The sequence below is a fragment of the Ailuropoda melanoleuca genome, chromosome 3 (assembly GCF_002007445.2).
Source record: "Ailuropoda melanoleuca isolate Jingjing chromosome 3, ASM200744v2, whole genome shotgun sequence".
NCBI lineage: Eukaryota > Metazoa > Chordata > Mammalia > Carnivora > Ursidae > Ailuropoda > Ailuropoda melanoleuca.
In genome coordinates, this window is record NC_048220.1 from 120,023,665 (window position 1) to 120,041,960 (window position 18,296).

The following is an 18,296-nucleotide window of genomic DNA, read 5'->3' on the forward strand; positions in this document are numbered from 1 at the left end:
TGCTCTCTCAAATAAACAAACAAATAAATAAATAAAATCTTAAAAAAAAAAAGAAAGAAAGGAAAAACAAAGACTTTATGCTGAGAACTATGAAGAAACACAGAAAGACAGATTGAGATTGTTTAGTGAAAGATCTTGAATGTCGGTCCAGGTTGGAGAGAGGATATATGTAAAATGGAAGGTTTCTGAGCAAAAGAACCCAGTGCAAACGGAATTTAGGAAGGATTCATCTAGCAGTCGATTGAGCTCAGCGGAATGCCGGAAGACTGGGAGACGTGTTAGGAGGTTGCTATAGAAGTTTACGCAGGGGGGGCGCCTGGGTGGCACAGCGGTTAAGCGTCTGCCTTCGGCTCAGGGCGTGATTCCGGCGTTATGGGATCAAGCCCCACATCAGACTCCTCCGCTATGAGCTTGCTTCTTCCTCTCCCACTCCCCCTGCTTGTGTTCCCTCTCTCGCTGGCTGTCTCTATCTCTGTCAAATAAAGAAATAAAATCTTTAAAAAAAAAAAAGAGTTCACGCAGGGATCTGAGCAGATATGGGGGCAGAAACGGAAAGGCAGGAGCAAGGCATAAAAACACTGCGAATTAAAAACAAACAGAATTTGAGAAACTACTGGCAATGTGGATAAAATGGAGGGAGATGTTGAAAATGGATAATGAATTGAAAATATTAATATAAAACAGAACCCAAGTATGGCCAAGAGCATACATACGGGACGTAGCTACCCAATGGGGCTTCTGCGAGAAGGCAACATCACTATTGATTTTCTTTCCTGAGTCTTACATTGTGATATGCTCATGTTTCTTTGTGTACTTACGTCTCGAAAAGCCTCACTTTTCATGCTTTGCTGTCTGGCGTTTGCCAGGGGTTGCATGGATTGTATCTCCACTCCAGTCAGTCCACTTTTCTTCTTTTTCTGAAGAACAATGTACAACTGATACAAAAGTTTTGTTGCTGCCCCAGGCTTTTCCGTGATGATGTTGTGGGCCACATTCTGATCAAACTGCACACCCAGAAGGTGAAGTGTTGGCTCCAAGCGAGAAAAATTATTAAGTTTGGCATTTGAAACCCTAGGCATCAAAATAATTTCCATAATTAGACACTGGCATTGAATTAAAAACAAACAAGAAATATCAGAGGCATTATCATGATCTAATATTACTAATTATTCCATGTTCTTTTCAATATACCATTCCTCTCTAAAACCACTCGATCATGTAAATACATTGAGATTTTCTACTATCCTGAGCTCCACCCATTTATTTCTCTTGAATGGTGAAACTAAAACTCATTTTATACATTTTTCTGCTTAAATACATGCTAGAGTTTTTACAAGAGATCAATACAAAAACATAACCAAGTGCATTTATCTAAATGGAAAAAAAAATGGTTTTGAAAAATATTTTACTCGGAAGGCAAAACTGTAATTTAAATTTCCATTTCTTTAAATGACATTATTACTGGAGTCTGAAAATAGCCGTAAATGTGGCTTTGATGACTTGAACAACAATCCTCTCGGGCACCGTCAGAAATATTCAATTAAATAATATTAGCTATGCAATCACACTCATTATGTAATCTTCATTTTAAAGTTTATATTACTACTGTAAGAATTAGTAAAGACTTTCTAATTTGAAGTCATTTCTGAGTCACCTATGACATTTTAATAAATTTATTAAAGTCTTAACAAAGATGAATAAGGTGCAGTCCCTGCCCTTGAGGGGTTCCCAGGGGGAAAAACAGATGAGTGAACAAGAAGTGGTAAACTGAGGTAAGCGTTGGAATACAGATCTCAAATGATCTAGGGCTGTTAATAAGCCTATGAATCCCGTGACGGAAGGCAAAAAAGATGTTAGATGCATTTTCAATTCTTGTGCCTTTCCATGTTCCAACTAGAAGCAAATATCAATTTTAACCACTGGCCTATTTCCTCCTTACTTTAACTTCCTAACATTCAGAGGCATTTTTTCATGGAAAAAATATACTGAATATACTCGAATATAAGTGAAAGTTGCCCCCTCCCCCTCTCCAAAATGATACCTTAGAAAAGAGGGGTTTGGCACATATTGGGCAGAATTTCTGATAACAGGTGTTATTCATTCAATAACTTCATTGTGGACTATAAAATAATTTGGGGAAGATACAATGTCCTTCATGACTCCAGTTAACTTTTTAGAAGTTTATAGAGATTGCTTCACACTTAAACTTTATATACTGTTGCTAGTATACTGTTTCTCAAGAGGTTGCTGTTTTTGTTTCTTGTTTTCTACCACAGATACCACTGAAAATCTGATGAGCATCGTGGAACCTTTCCACAGGAAAANTTTGTTTCTTGTTTTCTACCACAGATACCACTGAAAATCTGATGAGCATCGTGGAACCTTTCCACAGGAAAAAAAAAACACACACACCTGCGCATAGACACAAACTGTGTATGCCATTTTCAGATGTTTGTGAACCTCCTAAACCTCCTAAAATCTAGCCTAAAAGTGCCCATTCGCTGCAAAAGGAGGTGGGGCTCAGGGACTATAGGAATGATTTCTAAATATGAATGAGGGGTCAATATCATGGGAAGGTCAACGTCAACAAAAATAGGGATGCAACAACTTGAATTCCTCTTCCAGGTATGTGGTGTAATTTACTGTCCTATTTCCTCTGTTTACTGTTATTGTTTCAACAGAAATATTTGGTAAAGTGTACCTGGCATATCAAACGACATCAATAGACTTTGAATAAAATATTTTGACTTAATAAAAGAGAAACAGGTCTCCGAGGGCATGAGAAGAAATAGCGAACGCTACAGGAAAGCTCACGATAAGAGCAAACATTTTTTTTAGGTCTTCTTATGTCCAGATTTGCAGTTTGTTCCCCCACAAGTGACCTTGCAGTTTGACATAACACACATCTGCCTAAAGTGAGGGGGGTAAAGCAGACCGTGTTTGAAAAGTACAGCTGTAAAAGGCCAGTGAGATCCATGACTCGTGCTTGCCTCCCCTGGACAGGCACCTGACACCCTGTCTTGTGCTACCATCACAGATATTCTTTCACACCCTCCCTATCCTCAGAGTCCTGTGTCTTGCCCACCACACATATTTGGACAGATGGCCAGAGAGCCACTTGTCAGAGCTCTGGCTATACCTTGGGCTACAGAGATCAGGGCCATGAAAATTATGGAGGGAAACCCCAAAGCAAACACTATCCATTTCCAAATGTTATTAGAACCTAGCCCTGCACCTGTAACCATGGAGAACACTTCTCCTCTTGCTTGTTCTACACAGCCCCAAGAATGCAGTGTGAGCCTGTGAGTATGAAGGGTCAGCCACACATTAGGCTTTAAATGGCTGTTGTGAACTGGCTGAAGCACCAGGTATAGCAGTACTTGCCTCCCAGATTTGCAAGCAATCGAAACTGTAAGACTGTAACTGGTGTGTAAATTGGTGGAAGTCCGCCCTCAACATAGCAGGGTCTCCGTCAGTCCAGTGTGGTAATCAACAGCTGTTTTCGTTACGGAGAAACCTTGAGGACATCTTTGCTCTGGAGACAGAGTATCGGATGTAAATGATGACCTCTGAGGGAATAAGGAGTACATTCTGGGAAAAGTCTTCTCCTTCTTTACGTGCACTGTTTGTTTTTAGCATGTGAGGACTCATTTTTCTTAAAGCAAATTCCCAGATTTTGTGTGGATGTTGCACAGAAGGTAGTGAGTGGGCGAGGGAAGAGGAAGGGGGGTGTCTTTTTTTGTGTGTGTGCTTTTGTTGATGGACAAAAACATGCCACTAGTAATTTGAACATGGAAGGGTTTTCCCTTTCATAAAAAGTGGAAGGAAAATAATCAAGAACAAAAAATCTTATTTGAGGCAAATCCCATCCACCGTATTATTTCTCTCATGTGCAAGCAATGCTATCTGTAGTAAAGAACATAAAAAATTAATAAGTTCATGGCAACTCATGTGACGTGTTTGTTCATGATGAATTTAGCATTATATTCATTGGTTCAGGAGACAAAACTTTTGTGTCTCATATTTTGATTGCCACAATTATTAGCTGATTATTTTTTATGTTTTGTTTATTCCTGTTCTAGGACTTAGAGGAAAAATCATATTTTCTTGTGATTTTTCTAAGACATAAAACATTCTTAGGATTATTTTAGTTTTTTAAACATTTACTTATTTATTTGAGAGAGAGAGAGTGTGCACACATGTGTGCAGTGGGGGAGGGGCAGAGAGAGAGGGAGAATCCCAAGCAAGACTTCCCACTGAGCACAGAGCCCAATGCTGGGCTGTATCCCATGACCTCGAGATCAAAACCTGAGCCAAAATAAGAGTCGGAGGCTTAACTGACTGAGTCACCCAGAGTCTCCCATTCTTAGGATTATTTAAATTATTTTAAGTATCGGATACTTGTAGATTACCTATCTTCTCTCCTCCTTGCCCCCTGGTGAGGGAACACCTCTTACAAGGTAAATAGAAGCTGCCCTCCCCCAGGAATATCCACGCTCCTTTACTTTTATCCTATTATTCTCTAAGGCAAATAACTTCTGTTACAAGCAACATTTATATTTTAGACTAATAAAAACTAAAGGTACTAGACAAAATCCCCAAATCATGAGCCCTAGCATTAGACATCTGCCTTAAAAACAGGCTTTGACAAAGAAGGATCCTTTTCCCCACAAAGTACACTACTTGGAAGGACATATCCATGGATTTACTGATTCTTCTTTAAAAGACCATGGGCCCCTGGAAAAAGAGTGTGTTGTCCCAATAATTCAAGATGAATGGAATTTCGTTGTCAGAACAAGTAGGTCCCTCTTTTCACATTAAGGAAAGTTAGTTCTTTGCAGTGGGTGAAAAGCAGGGCTGTGACACATGATGTTACTCGGGGCACACCCCTATCCAAAGGTGGGGCAAGCGCGTGAATCTACCTTGTGCTCAGCTTGCCACACCTTGTCCCTCATGCAAGGCTGTTTTACACAGAAAGGGGTTCCTCTCCTTAACACAAAGGCCTCTCTGTTCACTGAGACCTGTGTCTTCACAGTAGTGTCTATCCAGATGAGGTCCCTTTTTCCATTTAACACAAAGGGCCTCTGTGGCCCTGCTGACAAAAGTCAATGTAATATACCCGAAATACTACATACATCCTCTGGTCAGAATGGTGCTGTAAGTTATCTAAACAGGTATACTTTCTGACATCATTCATTTATTCCATAGAGAAAGATAACTGTGGGTCAGCTATGGGCCGGGGACAATGCTTGGAGCACAGGGAATACACACATTACATACTCTGCAACTTTCAAGAACTGTAATTTAAAACAACAGTGAGATACCACTATACTCCTATTAGAATGGCCAAAATCCAAAACAATGACAACACTAAATGCTGGCGAGGCTGTGAGGCAACAAGAACGCTCATTCGTTGCTGGGAGGAATGCAAAATGGTACAGTCATTTTGGAAGACAGTTCGGTGGTTTCCTACAACACTAAACATATTACCATGTGATCCAACAATTGGGCCCCCTGTTATTTACCCAAAGGAGCTGAACTTTTATGTCCACACAAAACCTGCACATGGATGTTTACAGCAGCTTTATTTATGATTGCTAAAACTTGGAAGCAACCAAGATGTCCTTCAGCAGGTGACTGGATAAATGAACTGTGGTACATCCAGACAATGAAATACTCTTCAGTGCTAAACACAAAGAGCTACCAAGCCGTGAGAAGACATGGAGGAAATGCAAATGCATATTTCTAAGTGAAAGAAGCCAAAATTCCAACTATATGACATTCTAAAAGAGGCAAAACTATGAAGATAGTTAAAAAAAAAAAAATCAGTGTTGCCAGGGTTGGGGTAAGCGAGGATGACTGGCGGAGCATAGAGGTTTTAGGGCAGTAAAAATACTATGTGTGATACCATAATGGTAGATACAAGTCATTCTACGTTTGTGCAAACTCACAGAATATACAACCCCAAGAATGAACCCTAATGTAAACTATGTACTTTGCGTGAACATGTATCATTATAGGTTCATCACCTGTAACAAATGCACCACTCTGGTTGGGGAGTGTGTACTGGAGGAAGCTATGAATGTGTCAGGACAGGGGGTTAATGGGGAATCTCTGTGCCACCTTCTCCATTTTGCTCTCAATCTGAAACTTCTTTAAAAAATAAAATTTAAAAGAAAATAGGCAAGGATTGCATAACATTTCACCAGTGAAGCTATACAAGAGACTAATAAGCATGTAAAAAGATGCTCACCATCTTACTCATTAAGGAAATCAAAATCACAAGAGATACTTCTTCATACTGGCTAGACAACTATAATCAAAAAGACCATAACCAGTATTGATGAGAATGTGGAAAAACTGAAACCTTCATATATTACTAGCGTGAATGTAAATGGTAATGGGCACTTTGGAAAGCAATTCGGGTATTCTTCAAAATTGTAAACATAACATAGATCATGTAACCCAACAATTTCACTTTCAGGTATATTCCCAAGAGGAATGAAAACATTTCCATGTAAAAACACAATGTTCATAGCAGCACTGTTCATAATAACCAATAACTTGTATCCACCAATTAATGAATTGATAAATAAAATGCAATATATCCAATTGAAATTATTCAGCGAATGAATAAGAATTAAGAAGTACCTATACATGCTACAATATGAATAAACCTTGAAAACATTATCCTAAGTGGAAGGAGCCAATCACAAAATACACATATTGTACGATCCCACTGATACAAAATGTGTAAAATAGGCAAATCCATAGAGACAGAAAATAGATAAGTGGGTACCAGGGGCCAGGTAGTTATGGTGATGGTGGTGAATATACTAAATATGTAAATATGCTTAAAACACTGAATTCTATGCTTTAAACTGGTAAATTACGGTCCGTGAATTAGATCTCAGCACAGCTGCTAAAACAAAAAATATTACAGGGGTTTCTTTTTTTGGCCAGGATACTGTAAGTTGCTTCATTTCTCTTAAAAGAAAGAAGAACCAACTAACAAAATTGTAGCTCACTATCCTTTAACTTTGGGAGCTAAAGCCATCCAAATGCCAAAGGAGTTGAATTGTTTTAGGAAAGAATTTATCTCACTAACCTGCTTTCTGAAAATTCTGAAAAGTCACCCTGAAGTTCAAACTTGTGCAGAATTTCTCCAATTAGATAACCACTGGAAAATGCCTTTGCAAAAGACTTGGGACCTGATTTTGAAACATAAAGATAAAGAAGTAAATTATAATGTTCCATATAGAGCACAATTATTTTCATTATATATGCACAGAGTAAAACTCCATAACTTAAGTTGAACTCAAAATGCCATGAAAATACTNTAGTGTTCTATATATATATAGAAACATCTTTTAATAATCAAAAAGGAGACTGAAGTTTAACAGATGATGTCTTATAAAGATCCTTAAATAAATATAAATCGATACTCAAAGATACATGAAATTTTGAAAGAAACACAATTTTTGACCAAATTTTAAACAAATACGACCAATAAAATTCATCTAAACAACCTTAGATCTCAAGTCAAGCCTTCAATTTACTTTACAAAATTACACTCTGATACCTTAGTTATCAACATAATTCTATGGATGATGATAGCATATTCTAGCCAAGTGAGGTGCAATCTAACTTTAGTAAACTTTAAGACTTAATTTTAACCTTTTTACAATGGAAATTTTACAAAAACCATCTATCTGTGCCTTCTCAGATAAAGCCTACTGAGTAGCTTTCCCTTGGTAGTTCTGGAGGTTGCTCTGATCTATTTGTTGTCCCACGCAATGACAGAGATAGCCCAGAGGAAAACAGAGTTTGGAGCCAGGGACATCTGCATTGGAAACCTGACTCTACCCCTTACTAGCTGTGCAACCCCTGGCAAGCTGCTTAACCTCCCTGAGTTCCGTCTCCTCATCTCTACAACAGAGATAACCATATCTATCTCTCTCCTGAAGAGCTATTTTAAAGATTAGAGGTTAATGTATGAGAATTGCTTGGTACCATGCCTGCCACGGAGTAAGCACATAATGATAGGTGCAGGGGAAAAAAAATGTGTTAATAAAATTTGCTTTTTAAAAAATGTCCTTAGTGGCGGGGTCACATGCATTTCTCTTATAAAGTGAAGGATATCGGGTTCATGTTACTCAAGGATGATATGCAAAGTTGATACACAAAACAAATCACGTTATCATAGGACAAAGCTATCATCTCTCAAATGATTTCAAAATCCTCCCCAAACCTTCAACATGTTTCTGTCAGGGTCCTTTGGGCAACAGCAGTCCAAGCAATATATATCCCTGAGTATCGCAATCTCATTTATACCAGATTGCCCTCTTTTATCTATTTGACTGGTAATAAGGTGGCTAATTGATTATGAAGAAATAACATTTCCTCCTGATTTGTAGAAATGATACAATACATAATAAAGTAGTTAAAAATGATGTCAACTATGCCCATTGACTCTATCTACTTAGGGTGAACTCCAGAACCATCCAGCATCAGAATCCTTTGACTGTGTCCCCTGGCTGATATCAGACAGTAGTAGTATTTGAAGCACCTGAAATCCAAATGGCTCCATCCACGTCCAAAGGGCAGAGGTGTGCTGTCTCCCCCTCCTGAGTCATTTCTGCTTCCTCCTTTCCTCAAAGACCTGACACTGCTGGCCACCAATGCTGTTACCTGGTCTTGGCCGCCATCACTGTCCTTACTGTGCCATCTGGGCTGCTCTCGCTGCATCCTGCACCTCTTCTGTTGTTGCTTCCTTCTTTCTGGGTTTTTTCCCCCCTTCTCTCTTCCGTAGCCCATCCTTATTTTCCTCTTAGCTTTCTGAGGAGCCATTTGACATACAGCCATTGTCAGACTAGGGGTATCTGGTAATAGTCTAAAGACCACTGCTTTGCTCTCAGAAGCTGTTGCTCTGCCGCCTTCAGGGAGTCCCATCCCCCCCTCACTCGCCCTAGATTTCACACTATGTCTGCTGTTCCTTTGACTGATTGCCTGAAATCTAGCCCATGAACAACCGGGGAATATCTGTATCCTGTTCTGTCACCCTCGATATAGTTGGCAAATGGCTTTGGTAAACTGTTTGCTACACAAAGATCACAGAAAAATAAAATCATAATCCATCGCCTTTGAAACGCATGACATATTAACAAGGCAATTCAAATATGAGTAAAAGAGAGGCATTTATGGATATTAAGTTCAAAGAACAGTGAACACTTATTATTTCATTGTCAAATAGTTTACTACAAATAAACAAGTACAAAAACGTCTGTCTGCAGCTTTGCATGCATAGGACACTTCAGATTTACTGCATGCTATGTAAGCCGAAAAGAGAACGGTGAGTGAAGAACGATAGCAAATGCGCAGACATGTAGAAAAAAAATAAAAGAGGAAAAGATGACTACCTGCAAGAAATCAGACAGGAAAGAAGATGATGAAGAGGACATATATTAGCTAGGAATATACAGATTAAAAAGGATGAGAAGACAGAGAGGAAGCCAGAGAGAGAGAGAAGGAAAAAGAGAATGGGGGAGGGGTGTGGGAAAGAAACAACAAGGAAAAAAAGAAAAAAGCAAAGGAAAGTTTATTTTTGCCCTTTGGTTTGTTATATTTTTCTTCCCAGTAAAGGTTCCTGGCTACCGTGACTAATTCCATGGTGGCCACCTCTGTAAGTTCATCTGCACTAACAACTGGAATTTCCTGTGGGAAAGAAGCGGGTTGACTCTAGGACAAGATCAATGAATAATCTGAGAAATAAATAAACCGTGGGAGCCCGGTGATATTCTTCATCCTGAGCTCCGAAGTCATTTACATCTGGGACCAGGTCATTCTGCAACAACTCAACCCTGCCTCCGATTTTCCACGCTGCGCGCCTGATCCCTATCACGATGGTTTTCTTTTGCTGCAATCTTTGATGTGGGCCTTTCTGGAAGGTCTATATGAGGCAAGATACAACAAATGAAATGACCCGTGCGCTTCCCACCAAAATGACCCTGAGCCAGCTGGAGAAAGCACATAAAGGAGATGAACCTTCTGTATTCCAAAATGGGAATGAGGAAAGCAATGGCTCTGGAGAAAGAGTCTCTGGGTTTGACTCCTTATTCATTTATGAGCCGCTGGATTTGGGGCAATTATAAAAGTCTCGGTTTCTTGTCTTGAAAAGAGGGAGAACGATGTGTTCTACCTCCTAAGTTGGTTTGAGAACTAAAGGAGATATTGCATGTAAGCAGCATAATTCCTGGCATATAGTTAAGTGCTCAGTGACAATTTTTATGGTTACCATCAGTGCTTCCCAATTTAACAGGCCATATTAATTATCCAATCCCTAAACTCAATGGCTACAGTAAAAACATCCTTATTTAAAAAGTAATTCAATACTCAGAGGGCAAATATTTGACATTGTCTTTAAAGTCAAACACTGTCCCCCCCTTAGGTCCAGATAAGGTGTATCAGTCCCCCCAGAAGCATGTGTAGTCAAACACAGTTGATTCCTACAGCAAAACATTTCAGTGGGAGAGATAAAGACTAACCATAGCATAACAGCATTTCTGGTTAAGTTTTGCCACCAAATGAATAAAGAGATACTTGAATTGTGGAATTGTAGATAAGGGTCTGTAGACCTACACATTCTATGCTTAGTGGTCTTCACTCTTCCTTTACCAGAAAAGCAAAGATCTCATTGGCATTTTCAACCACATTTGAAAAGCCAAGCAAATATACTTCGTTTGAGAGAGAGAAAAGCAGCTGTTGATAGCTTGGCACTAACCTGGCCCCATCAGGCCTTGGCATTCCTAGGAGCTGGCCCGGCACTCACAGCTAGGCCTTGGCATTCTCCTGCTGCGCATAATCAATTTCATAGCATACCAACACCAGACAAGGCCACGCCATGACCCTGACAGATCAAGACAAAAACAAAATTCCTTTGTAATCATGTCTGCAGTCACACCAAAACAGTATTGTCCAAAACTCAAAAATAACCAAAAATGCCCCTATTGTGGCCAGTATGAGTGTTTGCTGCTTTTTTACTAATCATGGCTTTGTCTTGCTTTCTTCTCTCCACTTCCTAGATGAGACTTAGTAAGATACCCAGTCAGAGTTGCCTATGCTTCTTCGCATGGCCCAAGTCAGAGCAAAGCTCTACTTCCTTGAACCTTCCTCAAAAAACACCTAACACAAACCCAGATGCTTTAAGTCCTTTCTAAGTCCCTCTTACTGAATGCCCCACAGCTCCCCATGGTAAATGTTTTCTCCTATTGGCCACGAGTCAATAAACCCAGCTTTGTTCAATGACAGGTGTGTGTCCTGTGGTCTCTGTCTGGAGGACACTGACAATTTATTTTCCTCCAGAATAACAACAGGATGATCAACTCTCTCCTTTGAAGACAGTATCATAATTCTTAAGATGTACTATCTGAAACAAAATCTCTATATCATTCTAATATTCTTTGATGGTTAAAACATTGGATGGCATTCTTTTCTTGGGACTTCCTATCTTAAAAATTTTGATACTGATTTACACAACAGCCTACAGGTATCAGATATGGTATCTCAATTTTTAGGCAATGGAAGCCAAGTTTTCATCAAGGAAAATGCTGCTGAGCTGGCCAGGAAATACCAAAATCTGTTGCAGTATGAGAAACAACGTATTTCCTAAGGACACTGAGGGAGGAAAATGTGTGGTTTAATGTACACCAGGTTAAACAAGGAATGAAGTAAACGTGAGGAGACCCAGAATCTACTAGTAACTTGCCACTATCCCTAAACAAATCTCTAAACACATCTGATTTAATTACCTCATATGCCAAAGAAGAATTAAATGATGTCCAAGATTCTTTTCACTATCTAAAGGTATGAGTCTAGGATATGGTAAGGTCACAGGCCAATAAAAGGTCAGCACAATACATTATAAAATATATACGTAGGTAAATATTCAATAGGATAATTTAAAATCTCTGTTCTGCTTCTCAAAATGAAATTTGAGAGTAATCAACAAAGTATAATTAGTGCACAAGGGGCCCCAAATAAAAAATGTCCCTAAAATTTGGTACAAATAGAAAATATAACTGTCTAAAAAACTACTGAGATTTCCTGTAAAAGGATGAAGCTGGCCACCTATGGAAACCCATTTGTAAAATAAAATTAGCAAGGAACATAGATTATTTCTTAAAGCTCACAATTTACCTATTTAAATTTTTTACACCTCAGGTACACAACAATCTTGGGATATATTAATTAACCATATCCAGATTAGAGATTTGCTGTAACAAAAGAAGAATACGCACATATTGTAACTTTAGAAATTTTTGTAGTAGTAGCAGAACTGGAAAATATCATCGAACAATATGATTTACCCACGCACTGGTGGAAAAGGAGGAGAAGGGAATCTGACTCTAATCTAATTGAATCTATCACAGCTACATAGATCAAATATCTCTGGAGCAGAAAAGTAAAACACATCAACTATTAGTTGATTTGAAGGTTCTTTTGGTAACATCTATAATTTCTGATCATCAATGAGAAATCTGACTTAAAAATCTGATCTTCACACAGAAGATCATTAAAATGAAGCGTCACATACAATTGCCAGTGTTAGTTATTTTGCTATTTTTTTCCCTCAGGACATATGGGTACCCTGATTTATAAAATCAGAATGTAATCTCAGTTAGTATGAAACGATTCCTGAAAAATTGTTTCAAGTACTAAAACAGAGCTTCTGAAATCACAAAGATGAGGATCAAAGTACCATGGGTGACCTTTTCAAAGATGAACAAATCCATAAGTTTCAGCCTAAAATAATCTTCACTTTTGCCTCACTGGCATACTCTCGTGTAATAAACAATTAGCTAATAAATACCCGTTATAGGATAGGCATGATAGTAGGCATTACTCTAAAGTAAGAGACAGAAAAAAAGTTGAAATAATGTTCATCGAGTATCTAGATCTAATATAGATGTTAGGCACTGTGGTAGGTGTTCTCCGTTTCCGATTTCATTTCATATCCTTCCAGATATAGACAATTTTTTTTTCCATTTTTCAATTGAAGTACAGTTGACACACAACGTTACCTTAGCTTCAGGTGCACCAATAATGATCTGACAACTCTATGCCTTATGCTGAGCTCGCCGCAAGTGCAGCCACCATCTGTCACCACACAGCACTGTTAAATACCGCTGACCCCCATGCCACCCTTTTCATACGCATGACTCATTCATTCCATAACTGGGACTAGAACCACTACTACTCTTACTTCTCAGGGCATAAAACTGGGACCTAGAGATAATTATTTATATTTCAGATGCTACAAAATTGGTAGAGAAACTTAACTATCCCAAATCCAGTTTTCTCTTTATTACACCTCTGCTACTATTGATAACAATGTTTAAGATTATTGAAACAACTGAAGTATGCATAATAAGGTATTTACAATTTTCAGTATAACCACAGCCAGAATCTAAAAGAATATGGACTATCTTGTATATACCCATGCTTACAAAAGATCTGATCTGTATAAAACATAGAATTCAAATGCTTCTACTTATTACGAAGAATGCTCAGTTATGACATCCCATTGCTACTTTCCTCATATAGTGAATTCATAGGAGTTTTGTAAAACAGAGGCAATTGCTTATTCTTGAAAATAATTGAGAGTTCCTAAAGAATTCTACAGCAAATTTTTTAGTAACATTACTCTACGTTACTTTTTTCTCATTATAGAAACAACTGCTTAAAAACAACTGCTTGAATTTCAGATGTAATTTTGTGTTGAGCAACTTTTTGTATTCCAAGACATTTGATTACCATATACATGTAAGCATCATTCTCTAGGAGAAATGGTCTAGTTAAATTAAACTCACTGGAGATCCTTAGCTTTGGTAACAAAGCTTTGAATCTTCATATGTTGAGACTAATCAAGTCTCTGGTGACTCCCAGAAACCTCATTAAGTGGAGGGAGACGATTCTCAATTGAGGATCATTGGAATTTATTTTCTTTACTGCTGATACTCAGGGTAGTCCAGGCAACAGGAAATTCAATACAGTAGCTTTATCCACATTGGCTTCTCCTTTCAGAATAATGCAGAAATCAATCTGCTTTAGCTGCCTCGCCAATGACTGAACCATTATTATCCAGCCTCATCAAGACAGTGTAAATGCACTCACTTGGCATTCTCTGTTTTCTTTGTCCGAGCAAGCAACATATGTTCTGTACTGATTCTTTTTTTAAGATTTTATTTATTTATTTGACAGAGATAGACAGCCAGCGAGAGAGGGAACACAAGCAGGGGGAGTGGGAGAGGAAGAAGCAGGCTCACGGCGGAGGAGCCTGATGTGGGGCTCGATCCCATAACGCCGGGATCACGCCCTGAGCCGAAGGCAGACGCTTAACCGCTGTGCCACCCAGGCGCCCCTCTGTACTTCTTCTTAAAAAAAACACTCATAAATCCACCTTTGCCATTTACCCATCTAGGAATTAGGCTATACCTTGTGAAGTTACAGCATGCCTCGATGGTTGAATTTGTGTACTTCTTAGAACTTCAAACTGAACAGTAATCCTTATAAAAGGAGCTCAAATGAATACACTCGATAGAGTTAAGGTTTTTAAAAAATATATTCCCTCACTGTAAATTGCAATATACAATATAGTGCCTGAGAGCACAAGTCAAAGATCTAGCTTCAAATTCTAGCTCTAGGATCCACTAGCTTTGTGACCCTGCATAAATAACCAAGCATCTCAGCTTCTTTTACTCATCTTTACAGCTGGGACAATGCCTCTTAGGGCCTTCGTTTAGAATTCAAAAACAAACAAACAAACAAAAACCTATGTAAAGGAGTTAGCATAGGGTCTGGTGTAAGTGCCTAAGTGTCTAATAATATTTTTATTTATTATTTTTTTATTATTTTTTTCGTTTATAAAATTCATTTAAGATAAGAATTCTTATGTAATCCTCCCTCATACTTTATTATAACATGCTTACTAATTTCAATTAAAAATCACCTTTTTCTCCTATTTTGTCATGTGAAGTTTGATCTTTCTTGGTCTTCTATTTGTAATGCTATGTTGAGTTTTCCTTGCAAAATATGAAGGCAATACAAGCAACAAGCCAAGTAACACCAATGTATAAAGAAAAGCCAGCAATCTTCTCCTCTCCCAGGGTAACCAATATCAACACACTAGTTTATATTCTTCCACACTTTTCTCTGTGCTTATAAAAACAGGCAATATGAAGATTCATGTATATGTCAGTAGTCTAGAATATGACTCTCCACATAGTTCTCTGTGCTAATATAAACAGATAGATATGTGTGTCTCTGTGTGTCTGTGTAGCTATATTTCCTAGTTGGTACAACAACGGAATTATACTCATCATAATAAGCTTTAACTTTTATTTTTTACTTGATAGAAATACATAAATATTCTGTAGGTCAAAAGTTACAGCACTAACTCATTCTTTCTAATAATGGCATACCAAACTATAGCATGAATACAGCATCATTTATCCAAGTACGCTATATTGAAGGATATTCAGATTGTTTTCCATTTTTTAACTTTGTCCCTACCATCCATGTAGCAATAAACATCCTTATTCAAATAGCCTCACATAGTGGTGATTTTACTGTAGTATGACAGCTTCTGAAAAGTGAGATTTAGCATTGATCATGTCCCAAGCATTATTCTAAACGCTTTACATTTATTAGCTCATTTAATCTTGACACAACTCGATGAGCTATTATTATCACTCCTATTTTGAGGATCATGAAATTTAGGTAAATAAATTGCCCAAGGTCACCAGCAAGTGAGTGGTGGATAAGTGGTTTCAAACCAGACAGTTTGGTTTCCAAATCCCTGCTCTTAAACATGACCCTTATAGAGAAAATTGCTATATTATTTTCTCCAGAGGTTGTTGCCATGTATAGTCCTTCCGTGATAGTTCCTCTTAACCATTCTGAGCCTTTCACTGTACACCAAAAAATGTCTTATCTAATGACTGCAATCAACAACTGGCAGTACACTTCCTCAGGTGCACTAATTCTATCTTGTTTGTTTCCAAATGCATCCGAGTGTGTTTCCTATAATCTGAAGAGCCTTTTACCATACAGAATCTGGTTACATCAGGGACTGTCCCTTTAGACTCCGGTTAGCAGTTAGAATCAAGAAATAAATATGTATTCCTAATGAGTGGGATGCAGAATATCGCAGCCCTCTCTGACAACAACTTTAAGGAAGCAGACATCGGGCATTTCCCATTCATAGTTATGTTGTTAAATTTCTCACTTAAAACGTCTCCAGTCTTTTAATCTTCACAGAGAGAGAAGTAATTCTTCCTCTTCCTCTCAAAACCAAAATCCCCAAAACTGATTACAATTAGAATTACAACTAATACAATTACAACGGCATACTACTGTTGTTATGTTTCTTATTAATTTTATTTACTTTTCTCAAAAGTGTTTCAGTATGCAATAGAGTCTTGGGGACTTGGCAAAAGGGTGTGGTTTTTTACTAATCGAGTAAATGAACCAAATTAAACTCGGCAATCTGTAACTGCTTTTCTTTGAAAGACTGTAACTTAAGGGAATTAAATCCCACTTTGGCTCCTATGGTAAAAAGGGAATCAAAAAAGTGCTAAACGTTGTGCTGTGATCAGCATCATATTTTAGGTGAGAAACAGTGACAAAACGGGATGATCATAGAATCCTGTGAAAGAGTAGATTGCAGTTCCCAGGGAGTGTGTGGGCTGTGGTTTGGCAAAGAGTCTAGGGTTTATGCCTCAAGAAATGCAACTGGAGGTGCTCCAATATTAAGGAGCTTAATGCTGATAACGAATATCTCGCTGCTTCAGAAGCAGTACTGGTCTAGCAAATTCCACGGTTGACCTTATGTCGGGCTGGCACTATTGCCCCTCTGGCAGCGACTTGGCGTTGTGCAAGCGTGCTTCTGCGAAAACAGACCAAAATGATTTGGGCTGAAAACCTCTTGCCTTGAGCAAAAACCATACCAGCTGGAAAACAAAGTGCTGAAAAAACAACAGAAAGAAGTGAGCTGGAGGATAGAGCTCTGCTGGAATTACTCGGCTGACATAGACATTGCCAGCATGTCACCATTGCCCTCTGTGGTTGTGGGAGTTAGAAACTTTGGAGGGCAACTTCATGGCTGGGATAAATCACATTAGTGAGTAAGGTCAGCTTTAGCCAAGAGTGAAGAGTGGTCGGAAATAGCTAATGTTTGTAAATTTTGAGCTAAAACTGCTACAGTCGGTAAATGTTAACATATTCTGCATTAACTCGTTTCACACACACCCCTCTCCCTCTAGGTCGGTAGGCACTGAGAATATGATCGGATCTATTTTATACTGGAGGAAACACACTCAGAGAAGGTATTGTAACTTCTCCAGGGGCACGCATCTAGTAGGGCCCTAGCTGGCTTTCAAGTTTCATATTTCACTGGCTTGCCAGCCTACCATGCTTCTAAGGATGTGAAGGGAATAAGGTCAGGGCCAGATTATAGAGTCCAGCAAATTCTCTCCATGGGAACGAAGGATACCTCCGTAAACCCTCGGATTGCTTAGAACCGCACAGATCAGAAACTGCGTGGTTGGGCCCACCGTGATGATGGGTAACTCAGGGGCAGCAGGATGCGGATTCCCCAAGCGGAGGTGATTAGGGCCACCAGACAGGCCTGGGGCGCTGCGGGCCCCGCAGGCGCCTGGACCGCACAGCTCGCGCTTTCCCCGCCACCTTCCGTACGCACGCCGCGCTCCGAGGCTCTGCGCCCCGCTCGCCCCTAGCCCGCTCTCCCCGGGCTGTGTCACTCACTCACGGTCTGGGACACCTTCACCTCCTGGTTGAGCCACTGGCACAGAATCTCCGACATGGTTCGGCCTGCGCCTTCTACGGTAAGCAGGTGTAGGAACGCGCGGGAAACCCAGCCTGGGGCCCAGCGTCCTCCTGTTGCCAAAGGCAACCCGTTGCTAAGGAAGCGTATCCAGGCCGGAGCCTGGGGGGAAAGCCTGGGGCAAGAGGGGCGCCAGAGTGCAGGCTCAGAGGACGGAAAACCGTGGCCTGCCCCCTGCCGGCGGGTGAGCCCAGAGCGTGCGCAGGTGCCGGGGCCTCCGCCGTAGTGCGGGCTGCGGGGACCCGGAAGAGGGGCTGCGAGGTGGACGAGCGATGGGTGGGCGGAGGGAGCCAGACAGGGAGGCCAGGGCCTGAGCGCGGGCCTCTTGGACGAGCAGAAAAAGAAAGCAGGAGTCTTGACTGAAAGGGGATTCTTCTTCTTCCTGTTTGTCTTT

At 39.7% G+C, this 18,296-nt stretch overlaps 1 protein-coding gene across 1 annotated transcript in view; it reads right to left on the minus strand.

Annotated features, from left to right (window-relative positions):
• Window positions 1-18,037, minus strand: part of SPEF2 (sperm flagellar 2) — a 166,326-nt gene extending 148,289 nt beyond the window's left edge. The window contains exons 1-3 of the mRNA XM_034657019.1: window positions 17,824-18,037; window positions 7,109-7,211; window positions 819-1,071 (exon numbers count right to left, since the gene is read on the minus strand). Coding sequence (XP_034512910.1) covers window positions 819-1,071; window positions 7,109-7,211; window positions 17,824-17,881 — 414 coding nt within the window. The 5' untranslated portion in view covers window positions 17,882-18,037. The remainder of the gene's footprint in view (window positions 1-818; window positions 1,072-7,108; window positions 7,212-17,823) is intronic.
• Between the last annotated feature and the right edge of the window lie 259 nt (window positions 18,038-18,296).